The following is a 23,483-nucleotide window of genomic DNA, read 5'->3' on the forward strand; positions in this document are numbered from 1 at the left end:
GCTTAGTTTCCACTAATCATAGTCCTTTCTTCTGAATTCTGATTACAAGGTACAAGTTTAATCAAGAATGACTCAATGACCACGAGCATATTAAAAAGTTAGCAAATCTGAGTTTCCAGACACTTCTGACCTAACATACAGCAGAGCCCGAGTTCAGCTTTCCAGGAACATAACATTTAAGAATGAAGAATCCTTGACTGTCAGTGTTTGAAGTGAGCTCTGCTCTCCAGACCTCTGTTCCTGATCCTGAGGCATGTTCTGCCTACCTGACTACCCTTGCCTTCTGGCACCGTACACAGACCAGACAGGAGAGAGAGATGAATATTGCAGTAGGTGTCACCAAACACAGTCTAGGAGAAAAAAACGGAGCAACGGGATTTTACTCACCAGCCGAAGCAGCAGATTTACTTCTTGAAGAGAAGGCTGAAGAACAACAGTGAAGTCATCCCTTTGATCATACTTCTCAGACTCCAGAAGTTTTTCCCAAGCATCCTGAAGAGACAACCACTTAATCAGATGGGTATTATTATGGAGAATGTGTAATATATATGCAATTCACCAAGACTTAAACTCAGCTAAGACTATCCCCATCCATAATAAGCCACAATAATCAAATCCTGTAATCCAGAACAAAGACAGTAATTTAAGGGAATCTTCTTATGCAACAATGGGAAAGCTGCTCGTGGCTATGAGAAAGCTACATTGAATTATAACTTTCTTCAGAAGAACAGCAAGTTTGGCAAGGCAATGAAATCTCATGCTTACTGCCTCCCTGTCATTTTAATGTAATTCTAGCACAACCATCCTTGCTTTATGGAAAATTTCCTTCTCCTAATACATGTGAGATCAACATCCACTGAATATCAACAGGCTACTGAACTAGATGTGTCACTCCTCCATGGGGATATGATAAAACATATGTGGCTAAGAGCTAAATAATCATTAGCAATTACAAATGGTACCAGAATTACTCTGATACACAGAACAATCTCTACAGAGTCTCTTCAGTGCTTCTGATATCAGAAAAAGGGGTCAAAATTGCTGTGGACATGTGGTAAAATGGCTGTCTGTACTAGAAGAATAAGTCCTCACTTAGGCCTAACCTTGAAAACAGACAGACCCACACCTCTAGCAAAGCTAGAGACAGACAACACAAAATACACCATACCTGGTAAGACCACCTCAATATGTTATCCTCCACAGCAGCAGAGTGTTCACCCAAACAATTGCACCGCTGCCTGCCTGGATTGCTGCAGAAAAGATGATAACATTGTGAATTTCTACAAATTAGGCCTGTAGCGTGTACTCTTATAAGTCATTGACAAGCATGCTTTTGAAGACCAAATTGTTGCATACATTGGCAAATATATGTGCAGAATAAATCCCAGAATGCAATTTAATTCCACGTCCAGTGCTTAGGCATTCAGGTCAAGAAGCTGCCCAATTTGGTTGATAAATATGCCAGACTTGGGTTAGTTCAGGGTCTCACAACCTAGCAGCATGCTCAAAATCAAAATAACTGCGGCATAGGTTTTCAAACACTTCCTTCTGCAGACACATCAGAAAACTGAACACTTGAGTTACCTCCTGCCTTAGTATTTGGTGACAACTCTCCATCTAGAAATGTGGATAGAAGCCAGGCCAGGCACTATCTAATAGCTAATCTGTCGCAGTGAAATCCTTGATCTGCAAGGGCATATCACATATTCCAACAACTGATGGGAGGGGACATGAGTTTCTCTAAGGTTGCAGACAGGAACAATATCTAGCACATTTGAAATTTTCCTGGCTTCAAAAAGGCTGCACTTGGATGCACGGATGGAGCAGAACCTGAGAGAATTTCCGTGAAGTTTGCAGGTACAAATGTCAAGTGATTGTCAGGATCAGACACTCCCTCATTTTTACAGAACTCTGGCTAAGCCTGGAAGCTTTTGGTTAATGTGCTTTTACTGTTGCTATCTGAGAAACTCATAAATCTAATTAAACAGGGTAAAATGCAAGATGTGCAAACTTGGTAACTGTGGTTTGCTCAAACTGTTTCACAAAAGCACAATAATGAGATAATAATAATGAAATAGATAATGAGAAAGCCGATCACCTAAAATTGAAAAAAAATGTAAGAATGTCTCAAGAAAAGATTAAAAAAATATATCTTTAAATATACGACAAGGTCCATATTCCCTTTCTTTCTTTGCACCTCTCATTTACCTGCCTCATATACTTTCCATCAGTGCCTGTGCAGGAATAAATAAGCTTGCTTGAAACGCTCCATACAATTACTTTCAGATGAGAAAATCTTCTCTTCTCATACTGGTGGTGAAGCACGTGTTTAAGCAGCAGCCAAACTCTCCCCATCTCACTGATGGAATGTCTCTGAGGCTGCATATACACAAAACACGTGAAACTTCAAGATGACTATGAGTATGTATGGTGTCTTATGCCACAGGCACAAGAAAAAAATTACGGTGGAGTAAGATGGAGTGTAAAATCCAAGGCTGTAAACTATCATAACTGTCCATGTGCACACTCCTACTCCTTGCTAAACTGGGATACGAGCTATTTGCACTACTTAGAGAAGGAGATATTTAGAAAAAATACACACACTTTTTATTTTATATATATATATATATATGCATGCAATTATCATAGAGGAATTGACAAGTCACAAGTTTCTCATCCTACCTTTTTTAGGACCAAACAGTAGCGCTCTCAGAATACTGGCATAATAAACTGTTTTGTTAAATATTTATTTTGTGAAACTTTATACTTAGAAACTTAAGCTTTTAAAGAGACCTAAGATTATCTGAATCGAGAATTGTTACTAATAAGGAAAGACGGGAGTAACATTAAGTAAAAGGGTAGGTGTGGACTGTATAGACTTATAACCATCTCTACAGTGTCAGTACTGAAACACATCATCCAAATTGGCAGAGTTAAAAGCACATACTCTTCCCAGTAATCCCTGCCCGAGAGAGAGTATATCAGAAAAATATGGAAACCTAAAATCTGTTTTTTGTTTTTTAATATATTTGAAGGGCAGAAGACCCTACCTCATAGGGATAATGTCAATAAATAGCATTCTAACTAGATATCTGAATACTAGCAGGAGACTGTGAGGGTCAAGCAGTTTAAAGGAACCTCCATTACCTGATATTATGATGATCCTGGCATACATAAGAGGAAGTTGTGAGCTCAGTGGAATCCACCAGATTTACAAAGGCTTTGGGAACCTGCAGTGATAGAGTAGAAAAAACAAATGCCATATATTTTCAATTTGAAATCACAAAGTAGTGATAATGGCAAGTGAGGATGCCTGCAAAACTAAGTGCGTATTATCTGACCTAGCATTCTGGCTTTGCAGAATCAAGGATTTCAGTTTTGTCAATTCATTCGTGAACTCTTCTCCTATATCTACCATCTACCATGCTACTGATCATTCATGAAGGATCTCTCACCATACTTCTTGATTGAGGCCCAGCAGTTCACTTCACATTACTCAGGTGGCCACTAGCTGAAAGTTTTCAATTACAGCTAAGTTAAACTCAAATGAACTAGGAACTACCCTTTMTGTGGTAATATATCAATGCAAAAGCTTGGAGATGAAAGATCCTTTGTGATAGCACAAGCACTTCATTTTCATATATCCTGCCCCACCTTCCCCTAAAGCAGAAGGCAGCTTTTCACTCACATATTTCACTTTTACAAGTGCACATATACAAATTCTAAAAATCATAGTGGAGAGAATCTAAAGAGAATGTGTGGGTGGAATTTCACCCATAGACAACACTTTCAGAAGTCAGTCTGAGAAAAATGAGTGGATGTGGTTTGATGCAATCAAAGTGTCCCTTGTGGAGAACACTCTTTAAGCATCCACTTCAGCAAAGCAAGGTTCTTAAAGGATACTACTGAAATAACTTAGGTAAACAGTTAACAGTCTGCTTTAGAAGTGATACATCATCTATTCTTCTTTCTACAAAAGCACTCAGGCTTAGAGCATTTCCCAGAAACTAGTCTAGAGAAGCTGATGAGTTCTAACTCATCCAGCTAGATAGCCTTACAAAAAGCAAAGATCTTAAAATAAATATGGAATAGGAGGGAAGATCCACTACATATTTTTTTTATTTTGTAACTGTCCTAGTATGTACAAATTATCACTAGGCAATTGGCTGTCAGTACATTACCTAGATAGCTGCATGTATCCTGTAATGTTTTTTCCTTTTTCCAGACCTCCCTATTCAACAGGAATGCATTTCAATCCTTGTAAGTGGTTTACATTAATAATGGAGTACATCTTTAGTCCTAAACACATCAATTGACTGATACATCAGCATGTTCMAAGCTAAACAGTTACTTGTCCACCTGCTGTGCTTGCATGCATCAGCTTTTAAAAGCATGAAAAAAACCACTTATTGACAAGCAGATAGAATCAGTGTTCTAAGTCACTTGAACTTCACTGCAAGCTATAGCCCTGCAAGGGAGACTGAGATAATCAGCAAAGGATTCAGGTATTCAAGGTTGATGAATAAGTCTTACTTCTTGATACAAAAAGTCCAAGACTTCGTTAAGTTTTTCCAGATTGTCCAATACACAATTCTTCTGTAGAAGAGATAAGAAATACAATCAAAACTAGTAGGCAAAAAAGTTACAAGGTTACTTTTGACAAATTGACATGTTGAGCTCTGTATKGATATATTACTGATAACCATCACATTCCAGATTCTGCCTTGAACAGTACCGAGGTTAACCATGAAACTGGTTGCACACTTCGTTTTTTTAATCACTTGGCAATTTTATCATGTTAAAAGAAAAGAAAAAAATAAATGGGGGAAAATATCCTTAGGCCTAAAGATGGAAGAGTGCTATTCCTTTGCTATGGCATCACAGATTTTGGATTCCAAATTGAGTATACTTGCTTATAAACACAATCTTTTTTTTTTTTGGCTAAGGAGTTATATCACTGCATAGAGTTGTCCCAGCACCCAACACTAACAAATCTGCTCTCACTGCTAAACCACCCTACCAAAATCTTACCGGTTGTACAGAGGCACAGGAAGAACATGGATTTTCAGCACTAAAGAAAACTGTGATTAACTTCCAGTCATTTTGGAAGTCCATCGTCTGGGGGAAAATAAAATAGAAAATAAGTATGATAGAAGCCCCGTTGGTAATTTTCTCACTCTTTTTTYCACCCAAGGTTTGCTATATGTCTATATCAGCAAGACTAAGCAATAGTCCATGATCCAAGCTCTGGGCACCCTCATGACCAATCTCAGGTTAAAACCAGAAATTGCTACTGCCATTGCAGAGTAATGGGAGAAAACGGGCATGAACACTTAGCCCAAATTCTGATGCTGCTTCTTCCCATCACTGCTGCATACTGCTGAGAGGCTTAACGTTCCTAAACTGCTACAACTGGGTCACTCTTGTGGGATGAGGACTGAAGCAAAAATTTGGAAATTGCAGGCTCATCTACACCTTGAACATTAGATTGCACACTCCAAACCCAAAGAGCATTGGCTGAAAAGATTCAGTTCCACAAAACCTTATGCCAATTCATCTGTGTTCAAGTAGTTCATTGGGCTCCCAGTAGAGGGAAGAGTTATGTTAGTACCATTTTACAAAACTATAACACGCCTCAGGGGTTTAAGATACAAGAAAATCAAGTGTATAAAACCTTTGGGGGGATTTTCAAAGCACTCAGCCATGAGCAACAACCAGTGTTAACAACTGACAAYAGGCAAAAGTCTATTTAGATCTTTACCACTATTTTGGAGAATATCATCCTAAAAGACTAAGAGAAAATTAAAGAGACATATTAAGAATTGAAAATTTGAGTGACTTCGCAGAAGCCTTGGTGCAGTTAAAGAGTACAATTAATAAAGGTCTTGCATCTATAGCCAACAGGAAACAAAACTGCTAGCTTTCATACCAAGATCTTCAGCCACTCTGGCTAATGTATTCWAAGTGGGATGGTTCTGAGAACAATATTCCATACATTCAAAAATGTACAGATTTGAAGAGAAAGAGTAAAGTTTATTAAATAGAAGAAACAGCATGTTCTATTTTGAAGAGGTCTTTGAGTTGTGTTTTCATTGTATTTTCCCACTTTCCTGCCTCAGATCAAGCTAAGTTGTGATGTGCTTTACACAAACCTGATTCTCTTTCATGACCTTCAATATTTCTTTAGCTTGATCCAGCAGGTTTCTGAAAAAACAGAAGTGAAAGAAGAAACTGTCAAGCTAACAATAAAGATAAAGCTTTGGCTGGTATTTGCCATTAAATCAAACAGTATTTGAGACTTCAGGTGGGATTCATCCGCTGTCTCTTAAATGCAGAAAGATTAGATACACGCCTGAGCTGCACAGGGAGACTGGAGTCATTAGCTTGTATTCTGACATCTCACTTTCAGACACGTGCAGTTCAGAAGGATGAGGCTGGCAAACACAGGTTGACAGGCATACCACTCACTCCATTAGAGCCCAGAAAAAAAAAGAGTGTTTTACAGATATAAAGAGGGAGACAAGATGTTAAGTCAGATGATCCAGTCCCCAAAGCACACAGCAGGCTCAATTTCTCCTGCTCCTCACGCCAATCATCATGGTGGGGCCCATCTCTGGAGTGACTTGAGCCCTGCCCCCAAGGCTCAGCATGTTCTGAGTCCAATGAAATGACCTGGCATCAAAGGAGCTCATGCTCCACCTTTCCAATCCAAAGCAAACTGCTCAGTCAAAAACCTCTCAGACTTACCTGGCTTGACTTTCTGATGTTGCTTCCTTTGTGCCAAGTGGAGGAGACTGCTGCCAGACCGAGGGATTAAAACTGCTAATGAGATCTGAAGATACAGATGTTAGGCTGTTTCTGCATGTAAGGGACTGCTACTCTACAACTTCACTATAAACACAGTTGAATTAAGCCAACCAGAAACAGCAAGACCCAAGAGCCTCTTGGCTGGCATTACAGGTGCAGCCTGTAACCCACAGTGACCATCCTCACCAGTCTTGTTCATAAGTACTGTGAGTTTGGAAGCAAAGCTTAGAAATATGAATTAAACTGAACATAGTAAAAGAGTACCAGAGAGGCAAACCCATGCAAAATTTTACTGGGGCAGCATTACAGCAGTCAGAGGGAGGATGTGTGGTGTGGGGAGCAGTATTCCTGGTCTCCGAAAGRCATGCAAGACCCCTTCTTTACTGCAATTCATCTATCACGAGAGTCTGCTTCAAGCAGGCATGGATATCCTAGCCTGCACTGCACTCACGTTCCCTGCACACCCATTTCCTCAGGCTTCCCCCACACGCTTGCCCAGCAAAGCCCTGGATCACTTATCAGCACATCATTCAGTCAATTTGCTCAAGTTTCAGTGTGGCAGCAAAACTCACCTGCTAATGTTTCCACGCTCACCTCAAKGAAGCTCTTTTCTGTGCTACAGAGAGAAAGGAGAAAACATGAAGTTGCTGTGATCGCATTTCTCAAATGAGAGACGTTATTACACAGCCCCAATTTCTTATAAGCTTAGAGAATATATTCACAGAAGCTGAAAAAAATACAAATGGGGCCTTTCTGTCTCCAAAACAGTCATGTGAGCTACAATTGAGTGGGAACAGCACACTGGGTCTCAGCTTCTTGTCTCTGTACCTGCTGCAGTAACTGCATTTACAGGTAGACATTACTGCAGGGTTCTCTGTGTGCACAGACATACAGACACAGGTGCCTGTTCAGCAATTTAAAACACATTAGTCCTTCAGAGTTTGCCTACAGAGTGCTAAAACCTCAGCCAGGGTCAACGCTACAACGCAGAAGCACAAAACAGATCTGCAACTACCAGAATTTGCTGCAGCTTACTCACAATTTAGTTCTGCTGAGAGAGGGTAGAAGATGAAAATGCTGTAAAACTTGACCATGAAGCACTGGTAATCACTCAAGCAGAGGGGAGGTTATCAGGATTCCTGAGTTCTCTCTCCTTTAGCAAATCTCTTCTTTCTTATCTAACTAGCGCATGATAAATATTTATTGTCCAGGACTCATCATGCAGTAATGACGCTTAATCAAGGTTATTGCAATCCTAAGATAGCTGCACATCTGGGACAGAACACACATTGCAAGTACAAAGAATTTCTGCTAAGGATAATGAAGAATCCAATGGCTCCAAACTATATTTTCATACAGGCCTCCTCCTCTCTAGATAACAACCATAAGAATAGCTTGGGCCTCATTCCTACTCTGTAGGACCATATAAATTTGTGTCTTGATACATATAAGTATTCACTTTAACAAATCATTCTTACCTTTGGGGTAAATCTTCATGACGCATGCTAGATCCTGGTGYCTGTGAATGAAACAGCAATAAAAATGCCATTAAATAAAGCACAGACTATCTCTGTGCACTGTTGTCCTGTTGTGCTCAAGTCCTTTTCTCAGTAGGATCGTTTGGATGTATCCTTTCCTCATTGTATTGCAGTTACCTTGTCTAACTATAGCTTGAAAGAAAACTTGACTTGTTGATATCAAATTAAATCTAGTGAATTGTTTTTTTCTAACTGTATTGAATTTCCCTAGATCTGCTCTCTTTTGACAAAGGATATGACCTAAAGTCATTTAGGTAATTTGCATGAATGGGTCTCAGTGGCATCTGTAAAAAGATTAAAATTAAGATAAATGGAGGAAGTTCATTGATTTTAGAGTCTGAGGAGGAAACGGTGGCAGATTTTTGCTCCAGGAAAGTAGACATTTCTTATAAACATTTGCATATATATTTGCACAGCACCACCCACAGGTAATAAAGACATTTAAAAAAAAAAAAAAAGAGAAGAAATTGCTCTAAAGGACAGCTCGTCTGATATGGATGAAGCGCCTTTGGATTTACAAGCCTTCTTTTCTGAACACGAAGACATAAAAGAGAAATGTTAATCTTTTATGTAAAGCTCYTAGCCCAAAAAGAATTTGACATTGCTGCAGCTCCTTCTTTATCACAAAAGAATCTTAACTTTGTGTCAGTATTTCCTTCATTTATTTGCAACTGTAGTGCCCACAATGACTCTCAATTTTTGTCCAAAACATATTTCTAAGGTTCCTCAAAGGTTGAGGATTCTTATTAAACATTTCTAATTGGGCTTCACTTCTCTTTCTAATATTCATTTCCAGATCTTAATATCAATAACACTCACCCATGYCCAACTGTGTCAAAACAGGCACAGTTACTCAGTAATTTCAAAGCTATATCAAAGGTATATCTTTGTGATTCATCTAAAACTTTAGTCTTTCACTTTGGAACACAGTCTCTAAAGAAAACACTTCTTTAGGGTGGCAAGTCTACTTTATCCTATGGTAATTTGTTCTAAAGGCAAACACCAAAATCATACATTTTTATCTGATTTGAATTTCCCAGCATCTTCTTCTAGTTGTTTGATCTGTTGTGGCCACTTCTAGGGAAACCACAGCACTCTAATCAAAAAAATTATCTCTTTCTACAAGATGGAATTTACTCCTGCATGAAGTCAGCTGGTTATTTTTAGACTCACAATATAATGGAACAATGAACAACAGCTATTTCCAGTCATTTTTCACTAGAAATCTTTGATGATTGTGAGGAGTTTCAAGTGCCAAAGTCCTTGGTTCATCATCAGCCCATCACAGAGTCAGAACTGAGGAAGTGGGTCTCATTTGCCATACTTCATCATTGCACTTACCTTTTGCAAGCTTCCTATTGCAGTGACTATTTTTATGTCTGCTGGCCTGAGAGTATGAACTGTAGAAAAGTCAAAAGCATCAGATTAGAAGAAAGCAGTAACTTTAAAAGAAAACTATATTTACCAGTATACTAAAACACAGAAAAATTAAAGAAGTCTCTASTGATTTTATTGGCTGTTTTAAATCAGCCATAGAGAATGTAAAATTTTTCTTCAGTGTTCAGTAACTCCTTTAGGTGTTTGCATTCATTGAAGTGTTCAACCATCAATCAGTATGAGAGCACAAATACTGTTTTCTATGATTTAAGTAATTCCAGGATCCTCAGCTGGCAGCTGAAGAAACTAGGACAGAAAAGTAATTATGAACAGAGCAAAAACTTGGGCCTTTCAGAGGACTGATCCACTTTGATTTCAGCTAACTCCCACCCATCTACATCCAGTCATACAGGTGTGTCCCTCCTGTTCTCAAATAGTTTTGAGATGGAAAGTCATTATAAGGGTAATATTGGGCACAAACCTGACGATGGAGTCCCAGATGGCATTGCCTGCTGACACGAAAACTTCAAGCTTCTTAGATCCTTTGACATAAATAATAAAAATTATTAAAAAAAACCCTCTTGTTCATTGCTTAAGTGTAACAAGGAAATTTTGGAGTTCATACAGGTACTGAACTAAGGAAGCTAAAGACAGGGTCTGCATTCACAAGCAAAGTCACAGTAGGGGCAGTAGCATTTACACCTCTGCTAGAAAAACATAGAAATGCAGATGATGGCTGTATTTTCACATCCAGCTCTTCCAAAAGCGTGCGCCTTCCTTGAGCATCCATACTAATGCCCATAGATTTGAGATGGAAGTAGTTCACATTCAGCACATTTTACTGTCATGTTCATTGTTGCAGACAGTGAATGCTTAATCTGGAAGGGTTCACAAGAACATCTACTCCCTGCATTTGAGCATGCTACAAGGCACACAGCACATAAAGAAAAGCCACAAGCCCAACATGCAGTAGGAAAGGCAGAACAAATTTAGACCATCAGCTGTACTCTGGGATGTTGGCAACAGGCAGAACTTCTGTATAATGATAGAATGCACTAAAGAGAAAGGAAAAGTTAAAGTGAGCTGTAGTTGATGCAAGAACATGAGTGATCTGAATGAAGTGGATTAGCTGGACTCTTTGCYACTGGTCATTTTATTCCTTTGGCCCATCCCTCTTGCAGAAGCTTCCTGGTGGAAGTCACCTGGGTGGCTTTTCTGGACCTTTCCTCAGCACTGTGACCAAGTGTGGCCAGCTGGCTGCCCCTGGAAGGTGGGTACACCAAAACGTGCACTGTGTCAAGAGCCACCACRCTTCCTACACACCTCCTCATTCAGAAGACCTCAGTGGTGTCCATGCTTTGCACTGTTATAGCACAAGGATGAGTTTAATCTTGCCCTTCTAGAAAAGGGCTGTCCAAGAACAAGTACAAACTGCGGCAGGTTTGTGTACAGGATGTGAAACCTAATAACAAACGTTGCTCAGAGAAACCGTTGTTTTCCTGATTCAAGTGTGTTATCTTGCAACAACAGTGTTACATTGCTAACTCATTTGGTGAGTTTTATTTTTGCAGAATTAAGCAATTTAGACCACTAAGCCCTATTTTTCTCTCATTTCTCTCTCACTTGTCTCAGAGGAAGCTACAGCTAGACATAGGCTGATAGATACTAAAAAAAGAAAAAAGTTGAAGTTGTTTTCATACTTTACCTTCAGAGCTTTCTGTTCTTCTGGGAGCTGATCTGCATTACCTTAAATAAATAAATAAATAAATAAATAAATAAATAATGAATTGCACTGTTTCCTTGCCTTAGGAAAATGCTTCAGAAGACACGGCATCTCTAAAAACATACAGTACTGAAAAAGTGGTAATCTTTCTTCTCTACCTTACTTTCCAAAGGTGGTGCTTATTGCAACAAACAGATGTATTTCCTCAATTTTTAATGTACTGGAATAAACTTCTGGCTGTTATAAGCAGATGAGATCTGCCAAAATGAGGGGAAGAGACACAATTACACACACAGGTGAGGGACCACTTGTGAATCTCATCTACCAACCACACATGCCGCAGGCCTAAAAAAAAACCTTTCAGTTTTGTGTCTGCTTTCCTCTTCAGTGCACAGCTTTTCTCTTGTGTTATGACTAAATTTAATTACATTTCTCAATGTTAGTGACCCGTTTTTTGTGAGAAGACAATATACCCAGGGTAGCAAATAAGTGTGTAACTTCCAATTAACAAAAAAGAAATTTTGCAATGAGCAGCAAATAGCTGTGTGAGTCAGCCCCTAATTTTTAGGCATTATGAGTGCATTCTAGGCTTATTTTATTAAAAATAACAGAACAATGTTAACATATACATGGTAGAGCTCACTGGAAAGGAGCCATTCATATTAGCCTACAGACAGTGAGCAACATGAGTGTTGTGAGAGTTTGCTGGGGCCATACAGCAACTGCTGCATGTTCATCTCTTGAGAGCTGACAGATAAAATAGCTCATGGAGCCAGAAGTCAGGCCTGTGGCTATGTGAGCAAGTTGTTCTTTTTATTTATTTATTTTTTTGGGGGCATATACAAAGCCACCTGAGCCGCAAGGCCTGGCTCTGCTGCCTGCAGGCACCTTTCATTCCACGTCCCGGAAAGCGCACGCGCGGTGGCAGCTCAACCAAGCCATCAGGGCCACTTTCCCAAGCAGCCCCAGGGACTTCCCACCATCCTCACTGCAGCTTCGTCCTGCTGCAACACTGTGCAAATCCGTGAGCCATATTGCGTGATTCTGCTCAATAAATGGCAGTAACTTAATGTCCACCCCCCATCCTTGGGTTTCAGCTGTGAACTATTTGTGAATTTTTATTATTTTTATTGTACCTGATAGACAAAGACTGTCACTGTCAGGCTGTTGCATGACATTTTATCCAATCCATATGTTCATCCTAGCTGTGATGACGGTCAGTTTTGGACAACCAGAATCCCAACTCTATTGCCCAAGATACTGAAGGCACATGATGGGCAGACCCACCTCCTGCTAACCTGTCATAAAAATTCAGYATCTCCAAGACATTTAACACTGATTAACACAAACTCCAACCATCTTTGAAGATAGACTAATGGGTTACACTGAGAGAGAGTCCATGCTCAGTTTCTAGGATTAAGAAAAAAGAAAAGACTATGATCATCTTAATATTTCAAATATATAAGAARGTCTCTTCTATGCCAGTCCCAGGTCAAATGGATCTTCAGTCTATCTTGGGCAAGAGTCAGAGCAGATGCTCAAGGAAATAAGGAAAATATAGTTATAGTTCAATGCTATATCCTCTCACCTCCCGAGCAGCTGTGCTCCTGGRTCTTCCTGAGCAAGCAGTTCACGTTGAAGAACCTCCACTAGACCTTACTTCTGTGAAGTTCCCTATTTACTTATCCAGCTCATTCACATGAGATCTCCCCTCAGTTCTGTAGACAAGGATCTTCAGAATTATATGCTGAGAGGAAAATATTATTCCTTATTGGTCAGTATCTTGATTTAATGCCTGGTTGATCTTTTATGGAGTAGTCATTCTCATTTCCACAAAAGTCATGACGTGGCATACTTCTGTATGCCTGTATCAGTCTCATCCATCTTTCTTCAAGGTTAAAGAGTAAATCAACTTATCGAATCTTGCCTCATGTTAAGTGATCAAACTTATGAAGCAATTTTTCCTTTAGCCTCCTCCAAGATTTTTTTTTAAAAAAAAGGTTAAAAAACTAGACAAAGTATGGCCGAACTCCRGACTTGCACACAGAATAGGAATTACATTTTAATAATCTTCATTTTTTCTCTTAGTCATGAAATTCTGTCAACCTCTTTCAACATTGTGAATACATAGGTGGGACAATTTTTCCCCATACATTACTTCTAAGCTTTTATTTTGAATATCCCAGATAATTTTGCATCAGCATGCATGTTTACCCCCTTACCTGAATAAGGTCTGACAACTGTGCAAAACRTATGTCCCAGCATAAATTACTACAAGATTTGGCAGATACTCTCCCCTGTTTTTCCAGTTTGAAAGCCTACAGGCTAGTCTGGTTTTTAATTTCCCTCATCCTTAAACTATAAGGGCCCATAAGAGTCCCCTTGACCATCGTCCCACAACGGCTTAGCTTCTTTAAAAGTTTCTGGTCAAAAGAATTTTAAAACCAAACCCCAGCTGAACTATCCATGGACACAAGCCCACAGTCATGTGTTCTCTTCATCAGTTCCACAACAAAGCCTTCCTGCTGGGTCATGCTTGCTCTCACTTRGTTCATGCTCTTCTTTCGTATCACCAAATTGCCTAGTGCTGAAGTCAGTCTTACTATGCACAACTACCACTGCAGTTCCCCACACCTTCCTAAGGTGGGGACAAGTTTAAATATCGGTTTTCCACTTGCCATCTTCCTCTCCTGATAATAACACTCATTCAAGAAATTGTTTGCAGCAGATCTAAAAGAGTTTGGCATTCCCCTTTGGATGAATGTCACCTATTTGTTGAAGAATTTCACTGTTTCTCACACTTGTCCCCTGTGCAAAGCCTGTTTCAAACTTCTTTGCAGAAGACACTCAAGTTTTCTGCTGGGCTTGAGCTTTTTTTTATACTCATTTAACCCTACAGACTTCCCATATTTGAAAACAGATTTTAAGTTTTCATGCCTTCAGCAATGATTTGTTGCTTTCCCTCAGACTCTTGTTTGGATTGCCCGAGTATAGTTACCTTCCAGAACACATTCTTCAGCTTTTCTTGCTTGGTCAGGGTTTATATTTTTCCACAGAATATCTTTTAGCTTTTACTTATCCCAGAATTATAGTTCCTCCCTTAGTCTACAGTCCAATAATTCTAGCTTTTTATTTTCTCCACTATGTCCCCAATAAATGCATTTCTCTAATTTTCCCAAAAGAATGGAGAGAAAATTCTTACCCTCCTCACTCCCTTGCTCTTATAGCAGCAGATGATAAGAACTATAGGCTGCTAGCAGTCACAGGTTTTTCATGAAACAAGTTTTCACAGGCCCTCCAGTCACCATGCATTTTTTTCCTCATATTAAAAAAAAAAAAAAAAAAAAAAGAAAACTGACTGTCTTCTGCTTATTTTAGGGAGGGGGGAACCACACAACTCCAAACAGTTTCTCTGAACAGTTTTTTACTGTAGGACTTAATAATCCTGTGATTAGATATTTATCCTCACAAGCTACTAGTGAGATAATGCACTATGATTGTATATCACTTTCTCATAGGCGGAAGGTGAAGCATGGAAGAAGCATGGAGCCAAAAGCATCTTCAGTACTACAGCACCCATGAAGTCAGCATCTCACTCCCAAGTGTAGGAAGAACAGACCCAGGATGGGTAACWTAACTTTTGTTTGGCTACAGCAATTTGCTCAACGCATACAAGAAAGTCTGGGGAAAAGCAGGACTCGGAGAAGATGCCCCAAATGCCAGGATGATGCCTAACCTACCTAAACAGTCTTCCACCACTGAAAAAGCAAAAGGTCATAGGCAGGAATTCAGAGAAAATCTCAAACACCAGCTTATATCTCTGTCCCATTTTGGCACAGACCTTATTACTAGCCTGATTATTTGATATTTTTCTCCACGGAAAAGCTTAGTGCCTGTCTCGGGTGAAATCAGTTCCCAGAACAACACAAAACAATACACATATTTGTATTTAAAGTGATCAACCACAACCAAAGCAACACTCAAGATCAGAGTTTTACTCACAAATTTTCATCATCCCACTTCTAAGATTTCTGATATACAATTACCCTGCAAAAAATACATACATAGTTTGCTAYGTACCATGTAACTGGAATTTTAAAAATACCTTTCAAATCTTACCTTCTGAGGAGAGAAACGAAAGGCAGAACAGGCCTAACAGTAGCTTCATGATTAGTGACTCTATGAATTGATAAGCTTGAAGGGCTGTTGCTTAGGCTCTATTGCTGTTTGCAAAGAACTTCTCTTCTCTTTCCTCCTTTATATATTACCAGGTTGATAACTCAGCAGCCATAAATTTTATTAGCCTCTTCACCTTGAGAAAGCAAATTGACAGCGATAACATTTWCATACCTTGTTTCCAAAGATGTATAACCAAGTTTATACACTGCCAGGTCAAAGAGGAGCAGAGCTGGCACAGCTTCTCCCACTTCTCCCCTCTCCCACTCAGTTTCWCCCCGCACTCTGCTCATCCTTCCCCTGTGTATCAATGAAAAATGAACCACACTAGTTATTGAGCAAGTTATGCAGAGATCACAACTGAAAGTAGTAGTTGTTTGAGGACTGCTGCCAATGGTTAGAAAACCATCTAGAACATGACTTGCATAGCAAGCGTGTTTTATTGCTCATGCTACACGTGAGCTTAGTAAAGCATATGTTCAGTGTAAGTGTATGCTACCCTAGTCTACACTTCTAGGGGTTGTAACACACAATGCACATCACACAAACTCTTCCACAAGAAGAAAACAAAGTCAGGTGTCCTACTGAGAAAGTGTCTTCTTTTCAGAGACAGCTAGCCACTTCACAAGGGGTAGGATCACCGAATACAAGCACCCATGTAAGTCAGTCATCTTCCAGCACAATGAAGGCTCCCCCAGACCGTTTACTACACCCAAGTTTGGCAGCAGTCTGTCACTATCGGTCACGGAAGGAGACTCTGCTCTTGAGGTTAAAGGGGTAGCTGAGCGTTTTGTAACAGCCCTCATCCATTTAAAAGGGGAAGTTCTGCTCTTCCTCTTCTCTCCTTTCCTGCCTCTGCTCCTTCCTCACCTTCACCCAACATGTTGCTGTGCTAGTCTCTCTCCCATCGGTTCCAGAGCCACCAAATCCATTCAAGAATGGATTGAATTAAAGTCAAGCTGTAAAAAGCTAAGTTTAACTGACTTCCAGAGAGATGTGAAGCACATTCAGCACATGTGAGCACAGGAAGCTCATGACCAGGACAAGGAGAATAAGCCCTCCTGACAGAGCTTAAGTCAGCTGTTGTGCAAGACAGTGCTGTTCTACCCTGTGCTATGAAATGCTGCTCTTGAACAAGACAGTATAAATATATCTCTCAGCACTGAAGCCAAGAACTTCTTTAGGGATGCATCACTACTCCTGAAGATCCTTGAGGTGCTTCCCTGCTCAGTGATCACCTAGGGTTGTCTTTGCCACTGGAACCAGCAAAGCAAGCACCAGCCATCACACAGAGGAGAGCCCTAGAAAGAAGGGCAGGGGGTTACCTTTCTATCACTCTCTGATGTGAACAGGAAATTTAAAGCTCCTAGAAATATCCTCAGCCCACAAAATTCTCAATTGTGGGAGAAGAAACAAGGAGGTACTGAGGAAATTAGCACAAAGCCACAAGGGCCACCAGCCCTAGCAAGTTAAATATGACTTCTGCAGCTCCAGATGAAGTTGCAACCTATGAGATATGGACAGATCTGGTTCTGGAGAATTCTTCTATACTGAAGCACTCTCCTCACAAACACTTTTGAGGACAGACTACCTGCCCACAAGCAGGGCAAGTGATTTTATCTCGATTCTGCCAGAGAATTTTCTGCAAATATCAACTTTCACACTAAACAGACGATAAATTAGTACACTCTTAAAGCCTGAGATTATCACACTCATGCTCAAGTTTTCCCAGACTGGACAAGCTCCACAACCTCTCAATAAAACTGCAGTAATGGTAGTTGAGAACTTACTAAGATTATAGGATATTATAGACACAGCAAGCAGTGTGTAAGAGTTACTGCATATGCACAGAGCAAGTCCATAGGTAAAACCACCCTGTTGCTTGTGCATAGATAGTCAGAGAGTCAATCACATCAAAGATGCAAGCTTACGAGCAGCACATCCCCACATCAAAAATCCCAGTTATATCACTACAACAATAGCCTATTCACCTTTCCAATTAAAAAAGTCAGTTAGACTGTAAAAAGAAAAAGTCAGACTGTAAAAAAAAAAAAGTCAGTTAGACTGTAAAATTACACTCCTAGGCAAAACTCCACTATACCTTGATTACAACATTAAGCCTCTGAAAAACAGCTTACCTCCCTCACACAAAGCCTTGCACCATCCCCAATTTCTTCTGAACCTACTGATACCTGCCTGAAATTCCTCCCCAGCTTATGGGTGATGGCTTAAATAAACAACTTCAAGTGCTTAAGTAAACCTCTGACACCTGGTGACTCAGATAATCCAACCTGCCCTTCAAAGCACTTATTCTTTGGGCTTTTTGTTGTTTCTTGGCTGAAACTTGTCATCATTTATGGGAGGGTACTGGAGATTGACTTTATGCTGAATTATCTTTTGAGATACGAGAATGCAACTTTAATTGTGAATACGCCTAAATACTGTTTAGGGTAACACATAAGCAGGAACCTAAATAAGGGGAAAATTTCCTCTGCCTCTCAAGTCTCTAGTCTCATCCCAGCCCAAGCACAGTGTGGGCCTCACCMGTGCAAGCAGCTGCTCCCTGGTGCCATGAGGCCAGGGGTTGCCTGTGGCAGGGCCAGTGTCAGGCACCAGTGTGGTGCTGGGTGGTTGTCYCAGTTGGAGTCGGGGGTCCTGGCCGTGACGCTGTAGTGGTGCCAGGCTCCATCCCTGGACTGGGCAGACATGCAGCCTGAGGTGGTAGGAAGAACCCAAGGGCAYGAGGAACAAGACAGGGCTGGGGCAGAGCCCAGACGTTCAACTTTATGACTCTTGATGTAGCATTATACGCTCTTGGCGTAAAAAGACAATACTTTTTAGTCTTTTTCTGTCATTACATGCAAGTGCTCATGATTCCTTCATGTTACTCCTCCAGAGAAAGCTCTGGTTATCAAGGAGTTGGAGAAACAGTCTCCTTATGGAACTGGAAGTGTCACAAATCACGGAGAGAAAGCTCTCCTGCTCACTGTACATCAGGCAAAGGGTGGGAAAGAGGGGAGGGTAGAATTAATTCACACATTTTCAATAAACCACAGCTCCAACAGTATCTGTTTAGCTACAAAGGGCTTAGCAGACCTGTAGCCTACTCCAGAAGGGAAGTGACACTAATGGCAAGGCCTATAAATTAGCACACTTCCCCTCTGTCCAAGTGTCAAMACAGCTTCTCCACCAAGCAGCACGTGGAGGAAGATGGAGAGGAAAATGAAAAAAGTTTGAAAATAGAAGACCAAAAAAAAAATCCTCTTCGATGCAGAAGGTATCAGAGACAGATCAAGACTTTTGCATTAAAACTCCACCTTCTGAGGCAGCTCCCAGCCATCTGTCCAAGAACGAACAGCCTGGGTAACTGCAGCCATGCAGCTTATGGGATAACGATTTGCACAGAACATCCCATGCCTTCCCCAAGACACCAGTGGTGCCCGGGCAGGACATGGCAGCAGCTCAGTCCGGCATCCCATCCCACCTGGCTCCTGTGATTTCCTTTGCCATGTGACAACACATGTGGAGTAGGAGGACCCTGCCTGGAAGGTGGCGGTGAAGAAGAGCAGTCTGGTGCCTTTGTATATTCTTAAGTGAACGTGACCACGTCGCCAGCTCAAGTGTCTAGGCCCAACAGAGCGTTACACYGCAGAAAGCAAAACTCAGCGCTCTGTGTTAGCTCTGAGGGAAGCGACACCCAAACATATATTCAGTTGCAGGCACTCAACCATATTAGCCACGTTGCCYGACTCATTACTGCCTTTCTAGGTAGCTGACAATATACCAGTCCTTCACCTAATATCACAGGTCTAGATGGGAAAGTCTATGGATTTTCCCMTTTGTCTTCAAGTTTCCTTCAGCTGCTCACTTCAAGAGAGCTTTTTTTTCTGTATTCTTTCTACTTTTACGGAATATTGAGAAACAGTAAGTCTGACAATTTATGTCTTCCACTATGAGACCAATGTTTTAAACCCACCAGAAGAACAACTTTTTCCCATATACACTGAGGAAGTAGCTCTTTCACCTGCTAACAAACAGAGGCCATATATCAGAGCACAGTGTTTTGGCACCCACTAAACTATCCTATTGCACTGGCAAGCAGAAGACTTCTCCATCGGAAGATACAGAGTGCCTGTGGGAATGTCTCAGCTAATCCTGCTGCCTAGACAAGACCTTAGATTTTGCATTTATTTATTTATTTATTTATTTATTTATTTATTTATTTATTTATTTTAGGTAGCACATCCCTGCATTGTTCCAGCTATTATAGCACCAAGCAGAAAGGGAAGGACTCTACAGCACCAGAATCATATTACAACAGCGAGATGCTTCCCATTCCCCTGCGCGGTTATGCCATTGCCTCCCGCTTCTGCACTGCACGCTGACAGTAAATTTAGTGCTCGCCTGGGACCTAAGCAGCATTTCTTCCTTCATGGGAGGATTCTGGCACGCAGCAGCAGGGCCGGGTATGCTGCAAGGCCAAGGGCAGCCAGGGACGTTTATCCTAGCGCAGGAATTTTGCAACTGCAGACAGGAAAGCTGCTGCAGGGAATTACCACCACCTGCTGGAGAGAATGGAAATATTCAACGGGAAGGGAGAAATCAGAGCTGGAAAGTCATTTTATGCAGGAGCTGAATACRGCCACTCTGGATAAGGTCGAAGTCCAGGTGCCTGGGTTCCTTCTTGAAAAACAAAAAAGAGGCTTCTGGAGTCGGTGACTATGGGAGGATCATATAGGAGGATCCTCCTATACGTCCGTATAGGATGCACTTCAAGGTATTTTTTTCTGAGCTCATCACATGACTGGGACACCAGACTCTTCCCTTGGATATTTGGGGCTGGCAGAGCTCCTGGGAGACTTGAGCTGTGGCAATAAGTAACTGAGCCAGCTCACCCCTGAAGCTCTGCCCATGTTTTGGCTGAGCTACGAAGCAGCCGCCACCCGGCAGCTGCTGCAGGCAGCAATATCGCAGTGAGCCCTCCAGTCCAATGCTAGGAAGTGAAAGCCAAGGTTTTTTCCATGTGCCTGCAGGAGGGCATGGCCTCCCACGCAGACTGTGTCTCAGTGCTTGGCAAGGCCCCAGGTCCCTTAGGTGCTGGCCTGAGGCCGGCACCAAGGGATCACACAGGCTCTCTTGCCATGGGTTGTGCCAGGCGCTGCACCAAGACTGGCGCTATCCCAGCGTTTGGAGCCAGCGCAGGCCCCTGTCTGGGAGGCAGTTGTCCTCGTCATCTGTCCTCTGTCACAAAGAACATCCAGCAAAAGCTAGAGTTGCTCCTCACTGCCTCCTGTAGCAGGTTCTGGGCCTTTCATTTAGTCGAAGGCATATAAATGGCTGAAAACTAAACTTTACATCCAGAAAGACAGATGCAGCTGACCCAGGAGAAAGGCCTGAGACGTGCAGTTAAGTGCACATATGAAGAGCTACTGTCTCCCTCTCTGAACTGTCAGTTAGGAAAGGTTGTCACTGTGCCCACAAGGAAAGCAAGGTATGGAGATCTCACCCAGCAGGTAACATGAATCCTTAAGGAGGAATCGGGGAGAGGAATGAGGAGAATGATGTGGATGGGCTGCTGTCCCACTGGTCACTGCCTTTCTGCGAGCCAGCAGGAGCCCAATGGTGAGATGGCTGCAAGTCATCTGAGTGCTCCAAAGACCTTGGGATCAGCTGACCCCAAAGTTCAGAGACTCTCAGCAAAACCTCTTTATTCACTTTACTGCAGCATGAAGTTTGAGTCTGTAGACAGCAGGGAGCTAGGTGGCAGGTACTTCCTATGGGCTCCTCCTTAGCAGGCCTCGCAGATATAAGATCAGGAGATAATGCCCATGTTGGGAGAGTCTTGTTTGCAGTCTGTCTTGGGAGCCTTACAGTCTTGGGAGGAGTCTTTAGCCAGTGCTAAAGAGTCACGAGGGAGCAGCAGTGGCAGGACGTATATAGCAAAGGGAAGCAATCTTCCTCCAATACATGCAGTGACAGTGTTAAGAGTAGGGACCTCAAAATACAAATTCTCTTTCTGTGAGTGTCCATGCACATTAMCTTATTCTTAAATCCAGAGCACCCACTTCTCAAAGATTTTAATGAAAATTAATGGATTTAAGCTCAAAGTGCTGTGATTCTCTGTAAAATGGAAACATAAGTATTTCCTTTCTCCCATGAAAATACAAAATTCCCAAAGTAGTGCCCACCTTTCACTGTTTGTGTTCACACCACAAAGCAGATCTGTTTTCACCCAGGGCCTTTGAGCACAGCTATAACTGCAGCAGTGTGGGAAGGTCCTGCTTCTTCTGCACTCCCTGAAGCTCTCCCCACATGAAGGGACGACCCACAGACTCCATGGGGTCAGGCTGGCTGGCTGCCACTTTGTCCCAGACTTGCTAATCCATCTGCATACACCTCAAAAATCCTCTGTTTACCTAACACCCCCACACAACTGTTTGCTCCTCAGCCTGCCTCTACAGGTCGGGAAACACATCCCTTGACCTAGATGAGGCAGCCACAGATGTGCCATATTCCTCTCACATCTTAGAAAGGAGGAAACTCACAAATAACAGAGCGGATGGGATGAGGAAAGAGGGAAAGGCTGCTTTTCTTTTGTAARGGATGAAGCCTTCTGATCCTTTGGCTGCAGTTGCACCAAACAATTATAGATCCTCTCCTCCAAGGTCCCCGAGGCTGATTATTTTTTGTCCACTCCCGGAAGAGGACTCTGAAGCCAGGGGCTTGGGCTTACACTCATCATGCTCTCTTTACCTASTCTACACACTGCAAGTTAGGGCAAACAAATCCACCGTGGTGTTTGCCATCTGCAATGTTCCCAGCTGCATGCAGGCAAGCTGGGGGATAGTGGATTCAGTGCCTGCAGAGAAGTGGGTTAGAAGGTCTTCGGAGTCAGGTACAAGCATTTTGCTTGGGGACCACGTAATGAAAGCAAAGGCTTTCATTAAGTGTGCAGATGTATATATAGAAACTTTCTTTCTTTCTTTCTTTCTTTCTTTCTTTCTTTCTTTCTTTCTTTCTTTCTTTCTTTCTTTCTTTCTTTCTTTCTTTCTTTCTTTCTTCAGAAGCTACATTTCCTTTTGTGATGCAAAGAGAAGTTGAAAAAGCAAAAGTTTTTGCAGCTGAAGAGCAAGTGGACACCATCACATCAACCCCAAACCTACAGTCACCCACACATGGCAGCACTTCAGAAATAGGAGTGGCTTCCAAGGCATAAAATAAATAGGAGGGGTGAGTGTGCAGGAACATGAGAAGCCTAACTGGAAAGGAAATACTTATAGTGCAGGCTGCAAAGGAATATCTAGGCTCTACATGGAGCACACAACCTAGGTTAAGGTTGTTCAGAGTAACAATTTCGATTTGGAGTGGGGACACTTGCTTTTGCAGAGTGTAACTCTCACAGTTGCCACCAGAGGACACCAAATTCCTACAACATTTTCACTCCCGAAAACAGCCTAAATCGAAACCCAACAGGGAGCCTTCAGCTAATGTTATGGCAGGGCACCTGTAGCTATCCGTGGAAGGGGCAGTGTTGGGGTTCCTTGAGGAAATCTGTAGCCACAAGAAGTCAGTGTGTGAGAACAGCTACACAACAAGACCATGAGGAGGAAGGAAAGAAGACAGCTCTGTTGGTACAGTCCTACAACAAATACTCCTTAGCATTCATCATCTACACTTTCTTGTTATGCAGAAGGGAGAGGAATGCATCTAATTTAACAGGTCCACTGGTCTATGCACCCAAGATCTGGTGGCAATTACTTTAACAATCCCCAGTTACCTAGTTGTACTGCTGCACAACCACAGCTGAGTATCCTCCTTCACAGTCAGAAACGAATGTCAAGCTTGCATATTTCCAGGAGCCT

At 41.6% G+C, this 23,483-nt stretch overlaps 1 protein-coding gene across 1 annotated transcript in view; it reads right to left on the reverse strand.

The window, feature by feature from the left end:
- The window catches only part of PLB1 (phospholipase B1), a 73,313-nt gene extending 61,861 nt beyond the window's left edge, over positions 1–11,452 (reverse strand). The window contains exons 1-12 of the mRNA XM_026046302.1: positions 11,428–11,452; positions 10,204–10,264; positions 9,687–9,745; positions 8,286–8,326; positions 7,380–7,423; positions 6,748–6,832; positions 6,153–6,204; positions 5,032–5,118; positions 4,534–4,596; positions 3,148–3,230; positions 1,169–1,250; positions 388–492 (exon numbers count right to left, since the gene is read on the reverse strand). Of these exons, the coding sequence (XP_025902087.1) occupies positions 388–492; positions 1,169–1,250; positions 3,148–3,230; positions 4,534–4,596; positions 5,032–5,118; positions 6,153–6,204; positions 6,748–6,832; positions 7,380–7,423; positions 8,286–8,326; positions 9,687–9,745; positions 10,204–10,228 (726 nt within the window). The 5' untranslated portion in view covers positions 10,229–10,264; positions 11,428–11,452. The remainder of the gene's footprint in view (positions 1–387; positions 493–1,168; positions 1,251–3,147; positions 3,231–4,533; positions 4,597–5,031; positions 5,119–6,152; positions 6,205–6,747; positions 6,833–7,379; positions 7,424–8,285; positions 8,327–9,686; positions 9,746–10,203; positions 10,265–11,427) is intronic.
- Positions 11,453–23,483: the final 12,031 nt, after the last annotated feature.

This window comes from Nothoprocta perdicaria, unplaced genomic scaffold (genome assembly GCF_003342845.1).
Source record: "Nothoprocta perdicaria isolate Ctin4 unplaced genomic scaffold, notPer1 scaffold_43, whole genome shotgun sequence".
Taxonomy (NCBI): domain Eukaryota; kingdom Metazoa; phylum Chordata; class Aves; order Tinamiformes; family Tinamidae; genus Nothoprocta; species Nothoprocta perdicaria.